The 16,090-nt window shown below is 46.7% G+C and overlaps 1 protein-coding gene across 2 annotated transcripts in view; it reads right to left on the bottom strand.

The window, feature by feature from the left end:
* Positions 1–52: 52 nt before the first annotated feature.
* The window catches only part of WWC1 (WW and C2 domain containing 1), a gene marked incomplete at its 5' end in the record, with an annotated part of 69,701 nt that continues 53,663 nt past the window's right edge, over positions 53–16,090 (bottom strand). Inside the window, 12 exons of one of the 2 annotated variants that reach the window (XM_084268545.1) lie at positions 53–785; positions 1,300–1,421; positions 2,261–2,491; positions 3,335–3,427; positions 4,854–5,018; positions 5,717–5,885; positions 6,592–6,692; positions 7,290–7,442; positions 8,776–8,968; positions 9,677–9,763; positions 10,581–10,661; positions 12,410–12,518. In XM_084268545.1, coding sequence (XP_084124671.1) covers positions 719–785; positions 1,300–1,421; positions 2,261–2,491; positions 3,335–3,427; positions 4,854–5,018; positions 5,717–5,885; positions 6,592–6,692; positions 7,290–7,442; positions 8,776–8,968; positions 9,677–9,763; positions 10,581–10,661; positions 12,410–12,518 — 1,571 coding nt within the window. In that variant the 3' untranslated portion in view covers positions 53–718. The remainder of the gene's footprint in view (positions 786–1,299; positions 1,422–2,260; positions 2,492–3,334; positions 3,428–4,853; positions 5,019–5,716; positions 5,886–6,591; positions 6,693–7,289; positions 7,443–8,775; positions 8,969–9,676; positions 9,764–10,580; positions 10,662–12,409; positions 12,519–16,090) is intronic. The other variant, XM_084268546.1, reaches the window with a different exon arrangement.

Here is a 16,090-nt window from a genome sequence, read left to right as displayed (position 1 = left end):
CCACCGGCCGCGCCCCGTCCCGTCCCCCCGAGACAAGCAACGAGGCGGCGGGCCGGGCCGGAAAGGTGACTTTATTGGGACTCGGAGCCTGCAGCCCTCCGCCCCCAGCCGGGGTTTCACCAGGCGCCCCGCGTTCCTCCCCGGCCCCGCTGCGGACACGGGCTGCAGCACAGACACCACACGTGCCAGACCCTGGACCCCACAGCCCGGGCGGGGGCCTGGCAGGCAACACAAACGCTTCACGGCTCACAGCGAATTCGTTCACAGCACTTGGGAGGCGGAACGGGCTTCCCGCGTTCCCCACAGGGTACAGGAGACGTCACTGGGCGGAGGGGCCGGTGCCGAGCATCATCGGCGGGCAGGGGTGAGGTTCCTTCGAGGGTAGTTTATTGCAGTAAAACCTCTAAAAGACAGAGCTGTACAAAAAGTCTAAACGGCGTTATTTAAGAATAACAGCACCTTACGCTGCGTTTGTTCTTATTTAAAATTCTATTTCCCAAAAATACATTCCTAAATATACAAACTATACAATCTTGTCACTTTAATGCTGGTTTCTGTGCTGATAGAACTTTTAACCTAAAAATCTTCAAAAACATCCACATACTGACAAAAGCTCTAATATACAAATGCCTCGGTACCTTCATAATACCACATAAATAAACTTCAAAACCCAAATTGCATTTGTAGAACTGTCCAGAAAGTAAATACTTCATGGTGCTCACACATCATCCGCAGAGAGCGCTGGAATGTTGATCCTGGGCCGTGTGAAAAATGCCATTTTCTCTCTTAAAGGAAGGGGAGATGGTGAGTTGTTAATGCAATAGGAGCCTTGCCAGAAATGTTCATCATCCTCATTAAAATTTACCCCACCAGAAGGAGCAGCAGCACGTCCTCTCACAACCTACACCTCCTATTGACGTATCAGAACTGAGGCGTCCTTGCTGTTGAATTCACAATGCTGAGCTCATCCAAAAGCCACTTCAGAAAGGGTAGGGGGGGTTGGCTTTTCAGGCATGCTACCAAGGGAAGCAAAGGGCTGCTTCTGTATTAAACAAACGGGTTGTGAATTCATGGCCAGGTGGGGAATGGCTTGGAGGGCTGCTGGCTGCTTTGAGATCACCTGCAGCACATTTCCCTGAGTCTCAAGCCTGACACTTTGCTATAAAAACATGGAAGGTTGTTTCAGCAGAGCAAGTTACTTCTGCTCAGAGTAGCTCTCCCCAACAGCACTGCAGTCATCTCCAGAAGAGTCACAGTGGCAGCCAGTTTCTCCTCCCTGTACCAGCGACCCACACTTACCTGAATGACTGCACTTCCAGGGGCTCCTTCCGACTCTGCCCTCGCAGCCTGTGGACATCCTTGGCTGCAGCTCTCATCATCTTATCAGCCTTGAGCTCACACTTGTGTTCTGCTTTTTCCACCTAAACAAACAGTGGAAAAGGATTTGTTTGTGTTCCCAGGAGGAATCATTTTATCCCAACTAACCCCTCCAGTCTTTCAGCTGCAGGTCTGAGGGGTTGGAAGCTGCTGACTCTGGAAACCATGAGCCACAGAGCAGAGTCATACTTTAAAAAACCAACAAAACCACAACAGAAGGCTGCCCACCTCACTCATCACCTACTCAGGCTTATCCTGACATTTCTGAGGCTTCACATACCTCATCCATAAATGCATTCCTTTGGAAGATGATCATTTTTATTTAAACCCTCTCCAGAAGAATAATAATGCAATGAAAGAGAATGCAATTAAAAGCTTTCATAAAAATCAAATAGATTTGTTTAATAAACTGTTTGTTGAAATTCTTGGTCATCAGTTCTGTCTCCTTTCCACCCCTGTCCAACAGCCCACCCTTACAGCAGAAAGACAGATACTGTGAAGCTCCTAAAGCCCAAAGTCTGCCGCCATCTGACTTAGCACTTCACAGCTGTAAAAATCTTATCCTAAAGCCAAGTGCCATCCAGGCACAAGTTTTATGCCACCATTATTTCGATTAGAAATAGGAATGGACATAACTGCTGTCTTCCCACCCTCGTGCCAGTGGGAAGGGAGGCACAGACTCTGTGGTTTGGAAATACCCCACCTGAGAACAGCCACTCAAGGACTGCAGCTCCCATTATCCATTGCTTGCTTGATGGAGCCCTAACTGGTAGACATGAGTCCTGTCCAGGCAGGACTCTGGACAGTCAGGAAACAAACCTGGTTCTCCAATCACGTCTCAAACACCATGACTGACTGAAATCCAAAGGCGGGTGTAACTCACTTGTTTTTCCACTAGCCTCAGCAGCAGGCGGTATCTCTCATCATCCTTCACCCACTGTGGCAGCTCCTTTTCACCCTGGTTTTGAGCTTGTTCCAACTGTTCCTTCAGCTCCCTCAGCACCGAGATCTCCTGGACCAGCCGATCGTGCCAGGTTTTCGACGCCTGCAGGTCCAGCTCGAGGTCTAGCGAAGTGCGGATCAGGCGCTCGGCACCAAAGGACTTGATGGAAGGCTGGAGAAGAAGGGGGTATGAACACAGTGAGAACTGTCCCAGCCGCTCCCCAGCAAGGGCCAAACACATCACAAATCCTGTTTTTCCAACACTTCTCTTCGCACAAAGCGTCTCTATTGATCCTGCTTTCAAATTCATCACAAGACAGAAAGCACAAACTCAAGCAAGTCAAGCCACTGACTTCTTGAGATAAACCTTTTGATTTTGGTGGTTCCACTAAGTTTCTTACTTGGCAGCTTCTCCAAGGCAAACAGGCCTTGCTTGCACACCTGGCTCCTAAGCTTAATGTCTCCTCTTCAGATGAACACACAATGCAGCAAAACACCCCAGCGTTTGGTTTTCCCAGTTACAGATCATGTTGCCTCCTGCTAGTTTCAAACACAAGCTGCCTCAAGAAAACCCTCTCCTTAGGAACTCAACATCAGTATCCTGGGGAATGTCAGTGATTGCTGCCACAACACACAACGGGATTCACTGTGTGCCACAGAGTCACCACAACAGGGTCACCTGAGCATCTGAGATGTCATTCTCCTCACCCTCTCCCCCCATTTATTGGATGTGCTGAAGCACCTCACAACAAAACTGCTTGTGCTACTTCTGCTCTGACAAGATGGAAAGTACCAGGAACCATCTTTCCAAACTGATTGTTCTGAATGAGTTTGGATTTAAACATTCCTGTCATACTCTGATGCCCCAAGGAAAAGCAGCCTTGAGAGACTTCTCACATACAAAGAAAAGGTGGTGAAAGCACGTGGCAACCGACTCATGTTTGCAAACTCTTCCTTTTAAACCAGTTTTCTGTTTTTTGGAAGTGTCTGTGCTAGAGGGAGAAGATGTTTTTACCCGTTTCACTCTGACGCTCCGTCTCTCCATCGCGTTCCGAACGAAGGGGGGCTTTTTGGATAGCGTGGAGCTGTCGCTATCGCTGCGATTCAGCTGAAAACAAAAGGCAGGTAGTTTTCATGAAAGAAATGCAAGCAGTGCACACACGTTATCAGTGAGATCAGAGGGTTCTGCAAGTGACTGTAAGCGGTGATGTAAGCAGAACTATGAAGCTTTGCGCAAGGCTGCCGCGGACAGCTGCCACCATAACCTGAGGGCACAAAATGCAATTCATTTGGCACAGCCAGATCCTGCCACAAGCCTTGAACTCTGTCCCTTTTTGGGAACAGGCTGCATGGAGAGACACGCACCAAGTTACAGCATAAGGCGGGACTCTACCCCGCTGCCCTTCTCTTGTGCAAGTACCTAGGTTGGGCAGAACAGCCTAGACAAAATAAGCTCTAAATAATATAAACCCCCTACTCTTTCCAAGTGTCTGCAAAACATGAGGCTTCTTTATCAGAGATTGCTCCCTTTTCTCCAGTCACCTGCAGTGCAAGAGGTAGGATTACCTGTAAGCTGTTCCCCAGGGTTTGCCAACATAGGAGTTGTCATGTTACATGCATACCGCCTGCCTTCTTTTGTGATTGCCTTGAGACCCCTAAAAGGAGCTCAGCTCAAGCAGGGTTTAATTCCCTTCTCATGTTCCTTCTCAAAGCTGGGGCCGGGGTGGGGAGCAGGCTCATGGGATCTGCATGCTGGGACACAGTACCTCTACCACCCAAGCACAGGCCACTGCTTCACATGGAACAAGATTTGTTTCTATGGAAAAACCTGCTTCTGAATTAGAGGAAACCCGCACATTGAACCCAGCTCAGCTCTGGTAAGACCATGCCCACACAGGACAGGTCACACGTGATAAAACACAGGGCTGCTTATCTTTTAAATTGTATTGGCAGATGAGTTATTTATAGTTTAGACTGACCCTCAATCCAGGAAATAATTGTGAACAAACATTTCAAAGCAGTGGAAATGACATCCTGACCCTGAACGTGGCCTGTTCTGTTAGTTCCCTTCAGACAAAGCACAATGGAGACTTTCAAGCTTTCTTGGGATTTTTTTTGCTGACATTTTGCAGTATTTACCTTTCCATTTCATGTTCACCTTGTCTGAAGTCAGGTGCACACAGCTAACTCAGTTCAAGTTAGCACAGAATAATCTTAAAGCAGCGGAAAAGGTTTGATATATAACTTATTCATCGCTGCCTTTGAGCAGCCCTTCCAGCTTAGTTTGGGCATCTCAACATGCCCCATGTACCACACGTACACGTGCACATATTCTATACTTGTGTGCTTAATTCTATTAATTCCAAGGGAAGATACTGTCTAGGAAGTGAGGACAGAGCAACTTCTGAAGTCATAGGGAGAGAGAAGAAAACAACATCGGGTCACTCTGAAAAATTCATCCTAAAAGGGCTCTGGTGTCACCTATTCGTTAGTGAAATAGGGCATCTATAACCTCAGTACTGCCATGTCCTTACCTGGCACACGTAGTGACTCTGCGGTCCTGGTGAAAATGTTTTCGAGCGGATGATGGTGCTGCCTCTGACAAACTGAGTTTGGGGGGGGTTTGCTGCTCTTTTGTCTTTTGGACGAACTACAGTAGAGGACTGTGCAAGGCTCTCTGTGTTTGTCTCCTTATCCACCTGAAAGACAGACAGTGCAGTGTAAATGCCAGCTTGCCACCTTAGCAATGCTACAAACCCAGGGCTGTCTGACAGCCACCTGTGATGGGTCTCCGCTTTCAGACCCAGTGGCATCGCATTCAAAACCAGCTATTCTTTAGCCCTTTTCATGCAGGGTGTCCTGATGCTTCACTCTTTAAACTCAGCAGCTGCTGCATTAACTGTATCACTCCCTAAGGGCTCTGCATCCATCGATTGCTGTACACTACCATTGATTCCAGCCAGCTTTGCCTGTTGATCCAGTGCATCAGCATGACCCAGCAATCACGTGCAGAGCAGAGGTACGATTTTAAAGCCTCTCTTACTTGTGCATCTGCAGCAAAGATCCAAATCGCTGTATGTACATGCAGAGAGTGCCCAGGTACAGCACACCTTTGTCAGACTGCAACTACACTGAGAACTGAACAAGGTCAAAGCCACAGTCATGTTAACGAGAATGGTTTTTGTGAGCAGCAAGAAGGCGGCATGAAACAATGCTATGTTAACTGGGGGAAACAATGGTCATGGAGTTATTTAAAAATATTTTAGATAGATAAACATTTAAACACCAACAGTAAGCTTTCAAGTTTGCTCTAGCTTTGCTCAGCTCAACAACAACCCAGTCAGATGAGCAATGGGAAGCTGAACTCATTTTCTGTTCAAAAGGCCCTTGACCTTACCTTCACTGCTATCTCCATGTGCAGCTGGGAATCCATACTTTCTTCTGTTTCCCACGGCGATTTTCCAGCACAGAATTCTTCCTCCTCCTCTGCTTCATTTTCACTGATCTCGTCCTGTTCTTCCTGATCAGGAACCTCTTCATCTTGCCTGTTAAGAACAGCTTTGTTACTGAACTGGCCTATCGTGCACAACGCTCTGGTCTTGCAGCAGGAGTTACCTCCTGTCAGCTGCTGGACAGAAACACATCCCTAGGACAGGTCCTGCAGCCACCAAGATAACACCCACACAGGCTTGTAAAGGAGTAACTGAACCCGGGCCAAAGCTGCAACAGACAGCAGCCACTACAGCCAACAACTTCACACTGATCTTGCTTCACAAGCAGCAAGCTGAGGGCTCAGCCATGTGGTCTGAGCCTAAGGTGAGAACATCTCAAGGGGAGCTCTCAGGTTGCCATTAGTCTTTTAAAGAGCAATGCTGAACAACATCGAAGCTTTGTTGAACATGCTTTTCTGCTCCTCTGAGCTCACAGTTGCTTTCTCCAGCAATCCACTGGTCAGACTTGCTTTATACTTTAAATGTTTGGCTTCATTAATAAAATCTGAATCTTAACCATGTAAACAACAGCCAAAAATCAATATTCAAGCAAAGCCTTGTACAGTGGAGCTTTCAGGGATGTCCAGAGAACACTGTACAAATAACAAAATTACATAGTGCTATTGACTATTTTCAACATTTATCAGCCTTGTTCTCACTTCCCAAGCACAATGTGCAGAACAGAAGCAGGATTTTTCACCAAAACAGAAAGACACAGAAGCCTACCACAGCTTTGTGCCACCCGCTTTTTTCTCAGCTAAGATCGTGGGATTCTACCTACCAGCTCTCTCTGCTCATTAAAGTGCTTCTGCTTTCCTCCAGTTTCTTCTCCACAGCTTCCAGTTCAACAGCTGTCTGCTCCAAGAGTGCTGAGACAGAGTCCTGAGAGGAGATCAAGAGGCTTCTTGTGAAGATACGACACAAACTGCACAGCGCCCAGCCTTTCTGGTCACAACAGCCCCAGCCAGCTTTTCTCCAGTGGCAGGAGAGAGTTGCAGTCTCTATTCCTGCATTGTTCAAGCAACCTGCTGCACCCACAGTACCCAGCACAGCCTGTGTGCACGTACCTGGCCTCCCTCCCCAGGTTACACTAGCATATGCACGTGTACAGATATAGGATGAGCATACTGCATGCCATGCACGTGCAAAGGTTAAGTCTGCCTTGACTTGTTCAGCAAGTTTGTTGCAGCAAGGTGAACTGTCTAGTGAGGAGAAAGGCAAGGGCTCACACATCACTTACACCAGACCACATCCCCCAGCTTCGTGAGGTGCAGATTTCAGTATGTATTTAGCCCAGGACAAGGGCACATCTGCAATGGACATGTCAATTATTTTGCTGCACTTAGCGACATTTCCACCTTCTAAATATAAACACACCAGCCTTCACTTCTCATCGGTTACAACAGTCCTTCAGCCACATAAACCCTCTCCCGAGTACTGTTTAGAAAAGATCTGTTTGATTTCAGCAGTTGTTCTTACTGTTTTTTCAGTGCAGGGTACTTCAGAGCGAGTGTTTCCTTGTTTGCTTTTCCTGTTTTGCTTCTGCAGATACTTATAACTAAGGAGGTTATACCAACGGATTGATTTCTCTCCGGATCTACATATTTCAGCAAGGCTAATTTGTGCTCCACCCTATTGAGAGCAAAACCACAGTTTTAGTGCAATACTAAAAATGAACCACTACCACACCAGTAAGAAGAAACAAGAGCGAAAATCCAAGACTACTTGACTTTGACAAGTTTGACAACAAGAAAAATTGCCCTGTTTATCCCCAATTCAACAGCACTTTATGTTTAATTATTTTAACGTTGTCGAGGACTTCCAATCCAACTAGCAAGTGCTTCACTACAGCTCTTGTGTACAAGAACCCAGAAGTATGAACAGCACTACTGCAGCCAGGATAAATTACAGACAGAGCTTCACAGAAGAAGGAACAGGAAATGAAGACTCCCTTTCAAGAAATGTGCAAGGCTGACAAAAATCACTGCCTCAAACTGAGAGGCTTTCCTGTTGTACATTCTATTCCTCTTCACCTGGCTTGTCATTTTTTACTTGCATTTAGTTCACACCCTAACATACTCAAACCCAAAGTAAAACTGGTTTTTAATTTATTGAAGCTATGTTTGGATGAACTCCACTGCACCAGCCCAGTCCAGCAGGCTGCACGCTGAGCACCTCCTGTAAGGCAGTGTCCTCCCACCCAGAGCTCAGGTACTGCAGGGCTGGACACGCTGCCAAAAGAGAAACCCATCTGGGAAACAGATGCCTTCCCGACCCAAAGCATGCTGGAAAGCAAGGGGATGAGGAAGTGCACAAGCACAGTAAAACATGTACCACTCCAGCCAAGGGAGATGCTGTGGAACAGAAGCAGGACAAAACATAACAGAATTCTCCTGTAGCTCAACAGTTGCTGATGTCACAGCTCCACAAAAATGATCTGGAGTACAGTACTCCAGAAACAGTTCTATTACAATTAACTTGTTCACCTACTACTAAACAACAAAGGGCTTCTAACAAGAAGCAGCTGGCTATACCAATACTACGACTCAAAAACCTATACTGACATGGATTTTAACAGTGTAAATTAATAACAATTTGAAAAAATTCCTTTAGAGATCTTTGATATTCTACAGTGGCTTCCAAATTCCTGTGAGAAGTCCATTCTCGATTACACTACCAGTATTCCCAAAAGGAAGAAAAAATAGGTAGTTTCCCATTAAACCACAAGAGACAGGAAATATCTTGTAGTCTGACCAAGTCATCAGCAGGTCTGTAACAAACCTTTTATCTAATTTTTTTTCCTGATCCAAATCGTTATTGTGAAGAACACAACCTGAGAGAGATCACCTAGCTAAGGATTACCAGGAAAACTTCCAGAGAATTCACCATACTTGAGATGAAAATATTGCCTAATTCCAAAGAGGAAACAAACCCAAAAGACAGTAAGAGAGAGATTAATACTAACCAAACATTCTTCAAGGTGAGACTCATTTACAGTGCAAACATCGACTCTCAAAGTCTTCTGGCGTAGAGCCGGGTAAGAGATAGAAACCCAGAACACTTCGTTGTACACAAGATTGTCTGAAGCTTCCACCGGCCTCGTGCGGAACAAGCAGCTGGTGCTTTCTGAGCAGGGCAGGACAGCCACGCGAATGTTCCTGGGGGAAAAAGCCCTGCCATCAGTACTACCCAGCAGTTCCCTCCACTGCAAGAGCTCCACAAATCTGTAAGGGAAATTCATCCTAAACACTGTGGACAATACTGTCCTACCCTATTCTTTGGAATATCAGTCAGCTGAGAAAAAAGGAACACCTCATCACAACATCAGAGACACCACGTGGCATGAGTTGCTGTAGACTTCAGCCAGGATTGTTTTACATGGCTGTTTACATCTGTGCAGCTTGTCACGCTGCTAACATGCCCTTCTGTAGATAGAAACAGCTACACAAAAAGGAAGCCAGTGTTTGGCAGCTCACTCAGCACGCAGCTGAATTTAACAAACTTGTGCCTAGACCGAGTCCAGCAGCAGCTGTGCATTTCCCCACACACACTGAGGCAGCTGCCCAGGGGTGAGCTCTGTAGCAGAGCAAACACCCCCTGCCCACCCAATGCAGTTGCTCTGGGAACTTTGACAGTTCAGAATCTTGTGGCTAGTGCTGCTTCCAGGCAAGTCTTTGTGGAAACACAGAGCTCTGTGTGGAAAGAAACACATGTCTTATTTCAGTTTGGGGGGGGGGTATAACTTTACTAACGTTGCTGCACATGAAGTGTTGACTCATTTCAGAAAGGGAAAGAACAGCATCCAGCACCCATTTGGTTCTTAGGGAATCTCATGGAAATACTTCAAGCGTGTTTTTTGCACTTACACTTTCTGATCTTGTTGTAACAGCAGAGCTGCAACATTACTGAGCTGGATGACCAGTATTGCAAACTGCTTATTTTTGTCATCATACCTGAATTGGAAAGACACAAAAAACCATTTCTTATTAGAGAAGTCTGCCATGGACTCCAGTTCATGCATGAGTAGTCCACTTGTCTCATTAACACAAACAAACAGCTTTAAAAATTTACAAATAAGACAAAACCTTAACAGGACCATGGTTTGCCTATAGTTTAAACCAAACCCAATCTCGTATTTCATGAAGCTTTGCTAACAGAACATCTAGAGCTTAGGAATTCAGGCTCAGTGGACACACATTGTTTGTAACTAAACATTTTCGAAAGGCCCTGTATAGTGACCAAAATGTTACAGGTAGAAATACAACAGTGAGGCTGTTAAGGATAACCATTGCTTTACTGTCAGTGGCCATCACTAAAGGGCTTTGTGCTACTTATTTTACCTCAAATCATAAATAAACCTCCACTACAGCATTTAAGGAAGATGTGTCTGTGCCTGCCTTCATGTGCCATGCCCACTACTTGTGGGATTCAGCTGTGGTAGGTGACTACAATTGCCCTTTGCTCAGAGCAGCTCTTTCCCACAAGCTGCACACTAAACAAGACTGCAAGCCAGCAAAAGGCTTTCTCCTGCACAGTGCTGTCAGGGCTCCTGTTGCTGGTTCCAACTCACACCACACTGTCACCGGCTGATTTCCACTGGCATGAAGGAGAATAACTGGGCCAAGGACCATTAGATTACAAAGAGGGCATTAGTTACTACTAATAGGAGAAGATAACCAGGACAAGAAACCAGAGAGTGCTATCTTTTAAATCCCATAGATCATTCTTTCCATTTGAAGGCATATCCAGTAAAACATGTACAGCGCTCACCTCGTTGCAATTTGAACTTTAGCTGTCCCCACTGCTTCTGCATCGTCACTGTCAAACACCATCACTTCTGACATGCATGGTCTGAAAGACAGACAAGACAATTAGGGACCTGATTCCCCTCTCCTTGAAGTGCTACAGCATTTAGGTGATGCAAGATCTCTTTGCTTCCATTCAGGGATTGGGTGTATGGATTTTGTAAAGTTAGCAGCCAAAACAAAGCCCATTTAAGAAGCGAGTGCAGTCATCCTTAGAAGTATGTATTACAGCACTTATCAGCAGAAAGTCATATGCCTTTCCCTGTTGCTGCCAAAAAAAGCCACACAAAAGACTGTGCAAAAATAAGTTGGAGGGGATTTTTCCAGGGTTCCCTTGACTGGATTTTAGTAAAGACTTTGACTGCCCAGCAACAGAAATAAGACTTAACAGCGCAATCCTGTCCTGCATCACGACAGCAAAAATTCTCAAGTTTGATTAGATTTAAGTCATTCCTTTGTTTCTTTAAGAAATCACACTTCCCTAAGCACATTAAAAGCAACAGAGTACACTGACTGGCCCTCCTTGAAACAGCTGCATCACTTTCCTCCCAACGTTCTCCTCCTCCCATGTTTTGTGCACTGAAAAGTCCCCCCAGCTACATTAATTTTCCGACTTGGAGACTACGCTGTGGCACACGAGAACAGGATCAGTGTTCTAAGTGTTTCCCACATTCTTTAGCACTCTACTGTTTATTACATTTCCGCCACAGAGGACAAGCGTATTGCTCATCCCTCCCTCACCGTTTATTACAGGCATCAAAGCAATACTGGTAGTCATTGCAAAGGTTAGTGAGTCAACAACCCAGAGAACACGAGTAGCATTAGAGGTGTGAGTACACATGGGATGCCTTCTGCAATCCTCACACGTTATCCCTCCTCCCCTCTCTGCAGAGTGCTTTATCCTGATGGGGGACCACAGCGGCCCAGAGACACCCAACTGGCTGGCTTGGCACATGATGCCTACATTCCAGAGGCACTGCACATCCTTATCAAAATGAACTGTGCTGTAAACATAAAAATCTACTCATTTAATCTAGAGAATTAATGAAGATAATGAATGAACAAGGGTGATATGCCAGGAGCGATTTTTCACCTCTACAGTGGTGTCTTGCAAGAAATGATCCCATAATTCATCTCAACACCAATAAAACACTAAGAAAAGCCACATGAGATACAGCCAACCCAGGCACCAGTAAGATTGGTGCCTTCCAGTTGACTTTGTGAACCTACCTGAGAGCTTCAGCCAGCCACGAAGGAGGCTCAGAAGCCCAGCAGGAGCAGAGATGCCCAGCTCTGACTGAGCACCACACACCAAAGGGCAGAAGTCCCATGGCAATTGCATGCTGGAGCCCAGCGCTCAGGAACTGCATCACAGCCTGTACACATCCCTGAGGCAGTTCAAGGTGCTGTCTGCCTTAAACACACCCAGGTCCTCCCATGCTGACCGAGGGCTGTCACCAACACCAGAACGGCCCACTGACAGGAGGGGACTTTACACTTGCCAGATGGCTTCGCTACCCTCGTCAAGGCAGCAGCTACAGCTTACCAGCACCTTCCCCACACACCAGCTGTTCAGTCAGTCTTTCGCGAGCTTGCTTTCAGCTACTGCTATTATGGGAAGCACGGGTTGCTGATAATCAAATTCAACCCGCTCAGAGCTTTTTCAGTGGCATTCAGAAATCTGAGATTGAGCCACCAAGTTACAGAAAAGGTCATAACCAGCATTATTCCAGGTGACTCCTGCGGGCAAAGCTGAGTCATTGGCTTCTTGCTAGAGAGAGATCTGATAACTACCTTTGTACAGATGCCTCATATACCCCGCTATCTCCAGCAACAGATTCATCAGACACCGCAGCTGACACACACGCCACCTTCAGTGCTGTCCCTCCAGCTGCATTTATACCTATCAGAAAAGCACAGAGGAAAATCAAAAATAAGTGTTAATGAAAAGGAACCAACTGGATCAGGAGCAGCTTTTATCTCATCCTCCCCCTGAACTGCATTTCCCCCCACCCAAGAAGTGTGAAGCAACAGCACATTTCTGGAGACAGAGAAGCTGGAGGTAGGGCAGGCTGTGCTCCAGAGCCACCATCAAGTTAGTGCTTCAGGAATGTGTTACTGGAGAACAAAAAGCCCTGGCAACCAGAGGAATGGCCTGCATGGTAGAGGCCAGAGCGGGCTGTGCTGCAGTCAGTGTCCACTTAATACCTGGTCCTGCAGCAGCATAACCAGAGGCTGAGGTCATGCACTGGCTGTGCCCAGTATGTTACAGCTCGCTACCCCTGGCTCTGGGTACCCCTATGGGCACAGGTCCTCACAGGCAATGTGACAGGCTTTCAAAGCACCTGAAGGGCACAGAGGTACCCATGATGAGATGGGCAACGTGCAGAAGCCTCACAACTAGTAAACTCCAGTGAAGTTATAAATATGAACCAATAAACCAGCTTCTAGTGCATGTCCCTCTCAGCAGGCAGTAGGCCTTCTGGTCCCAGCTACCACAGAGCTTTGGCCAAGTATGGATTATGCTGAGGGCTATATCCCATCCACAGAGCTCACACCAAAGGTTTAGCTTCAAGGAGGGGAAACAGCAACACCACCCCACCCACCCACCCCGGAACCCAAAAGGTCAGTGTAACAGGACAGAAAGTAGGTCCAGGACCTGGGTATCTGGCTAAACATGGAAAGAAAGAGAGATTATAAAACTGATAGTAGCAAGCACAGGCAGGAATACAGGGAAAAGGAGCATAAAAACCGAGGAAGTTGAAGCCAGGAGTTCTGCATAGAGGTTTTATCTCACTTAGATTTCTTGTGCTACAGAACAGGGAGATACATCCTGGAAACTTGTGCAAATTCTGCCCCTTTCTCTCAAGCCATTGCATTTCTGCAGGGACATGCTTCATCTGATGCTGGAGAACTGCCTGCCAAGGTGGCTAACAAGGGCTGGGACATGCACAGATCCTGGCTCTCCGTCTGGCAGGGTTTTGGGACACCTGCTCTGAGGGTGAGGAAGTGCGACGCTGTCACCCTGGGAACAGCTGCCCCCACCACCGAAGTGTGGCAACAGACTCCTCTCCGAGGGGTTTTCATCTCACAGGAGTGGCCCCTCATTCTCATAACCTTAGGAATGTCCCAAAAGCAGTATGTGCTTTCCATCCCATATTTTCTTCATTACAAAGCAGTCTGGGGCAGGTTTTTTGCAGTCTCAAAGCCACTTGAAGAATTATAAAAAGGATTGGAAAACACTGGTGCAAAAAGCGTGCACGCTCAGCACAGAGCTATGGACTAATGTCAGGACTTCTACAGTCAGCAGCAGGGGGTGCTACAGGTAACACCAATCTATGCAGAGCACATGGACAATTTGGGTCCATTTATTCACTAATTTTTTGACCATGTCACTGAATGGTGTTTTTCATCTTGGTGTTCCCATGGAACTGTTGGGCAAAAACTAATGCCCAGACCTTTTTCCCATAGGCCAAACCACAGGAATACAAGTTAGCACCTGTAACACGATGTGTCAGTCACTAACTGAAACAAACAGACTCATGTAACACTGGCACTCAATTCAATCCAACCCCACACCCCCCACTGCTGTGTGCAAGGGCCTGGCCCCGGCTACACTCCACATGCTCTGGGCCATGACAGAGATATGCAGGAAGGGTCGTAACTGTGTGTCTCATTTCCTCAAGCTGCGTTGTACCCCTCATTCCATGGCTTTAATATGACAATACTTCCCTCCCCACTGTCGGGCTCTCCAGACCAACTTGAGCTTTATGCACCTCTCCCAGAAACTCTGTGAACCCCTCAGCAGGAGGCTTCCTCACCTCCAAGAACACGTGGGCATGGCTCCAGCAGGCTCAGTCCCTTGTTCTCCATCACTTGCCAATGCCACTGAGCCATTTCGACCCAGGAAGGCTTCATTTTCAACTGCTTCACCCAAGCGCTGTGCAGCCAAGGGGTGCAAACACCCCTCGGTGTGCAAAGCCCAGCAATGAAGCGGGTATCTGTACAGCACAAACCCAGCAGTGGGTGGGTTCCCTGAAAAGGACTCATCGGGCAGCCATCCTCTTCCTTACCTTGTCCTTTGCAAAGGACTCAGCCCTGCCAGTTCTACCCACACGCAGAGCACGTAACTCTTTCATCCAGCCAATTAACACAACACTTTGAATTTCAGTGTCAAGTCTCTAAAGTGCTTTGACCTTGAAAAAAGCTTATGTTGGAGTTCAGAAATGACTCAACTCTTTGTATTGCCATTCATATCAAGAATCCAAGTTTCTTCTTCACTCCTGCCATTTCCCTTCGGCAGGCTGTCCCGGACACACTGCCACAAGGCCCTGATGAAGAGCCACACCATGCACTGTCCTCACATCCATTTCCCCAGGGAAAGAGACTCTGCCAGACGCCAGGTTTTGCTATTAGCTTCACCTACATCGCTCAGGTATCCCTCAGGTGAGAGAGGAAACCTTATTTTAGCTTCAAAGGTATCAGAGGTTCTGTCCTAACAGGAACAAAAAGCAAATCCCTTGTATATATACTATTCAGCTCTACTTACAGCAACATGTGAGCGTGCTTTGCCCACGAGGCCAAGCACCGACCACCCCAGATCTAGCCACCGTGTTGTGGGTGTTACGCTGAACCCCCTGCAAAATGCCCGACGAGTAAAATCTCATCTCGTTATTGCCCTGAAATAAACTACTTATGGTGATTATTTTGTCTGCTGACTGGCTAACAGCAATAATCACTTAATCTGCTTAGCACCTGAGCTTTCACTTTAACAGCCCTGACAAATCTTGAAGAGCTAAAAAGGTTAAAACTAATCAGCACCCAGTTCTAATAAGAATAATTACTGTTTCCTGCTTTTGCTTGGAGGAAAATGGCAGCTCTAAGGGGAAGATCTGCATGTCTTTTATTGTATTTTAAGTAGTATCAGCCTTCCTAGCGCAGAAGGTGGTGGTAACACAGTGTCAGTTCCCTTCATTCACACAGGCTGTATCATAATCCTGTGAGAACCAGAAACAAACTGCACTGCTGGTTCATACGACTATGGCTTGCGAGTTGATCTCACCTTTAAAGCTCTTCTTCACTTCAGCTACAAACCCAGGCATTTCACTCCTCTCCACTGGACTAAACCAAGCCCGGCCACAAGGACTTCAGATGGGCAGCAGCCCTGATGCTGTTTTAGGCTTCCCACCTGCTTCAGCCCAGCCATCACTCTGAGAAGGGATGAACCCTTCCCACCCACCAATAAACCACACATATGTAGGGGAACATCCGTTATCTCTAAATGTCTTATTCTATCAGGCTTACAATCTAAACACGTTTTTGTTGCTAAGAGACCAACCCCCTCAAACCAGCAGAAATTCAAGCACAGCCTTGACGTGTCTGTTCAGCTGAAGTTAATAAATTCATTGCTGCTGATTTACTGGGAACCGGAGCAAGACATCGTGTAGGCTGAGGTGGCAAGGAAGGATTTTTATT

The sequence above is a fragment of the Gallinula chloropus genome (assembly GCF_964237585.1).
Source record: "Gallinula chloropus genome assembly, chromosome: 10".
NCBI classification, from domain to species: domain Eukaryota; kingdom Metazoa; phylum Chordata; class Aves; order Gruiformes; family Rallidae; genus Gallinula; species Gallinula chloropus.
Note: the sequence above shows the minus strand (reverse complement) of the source record. Positions and strands in the feature narration are given on the sequence as shown.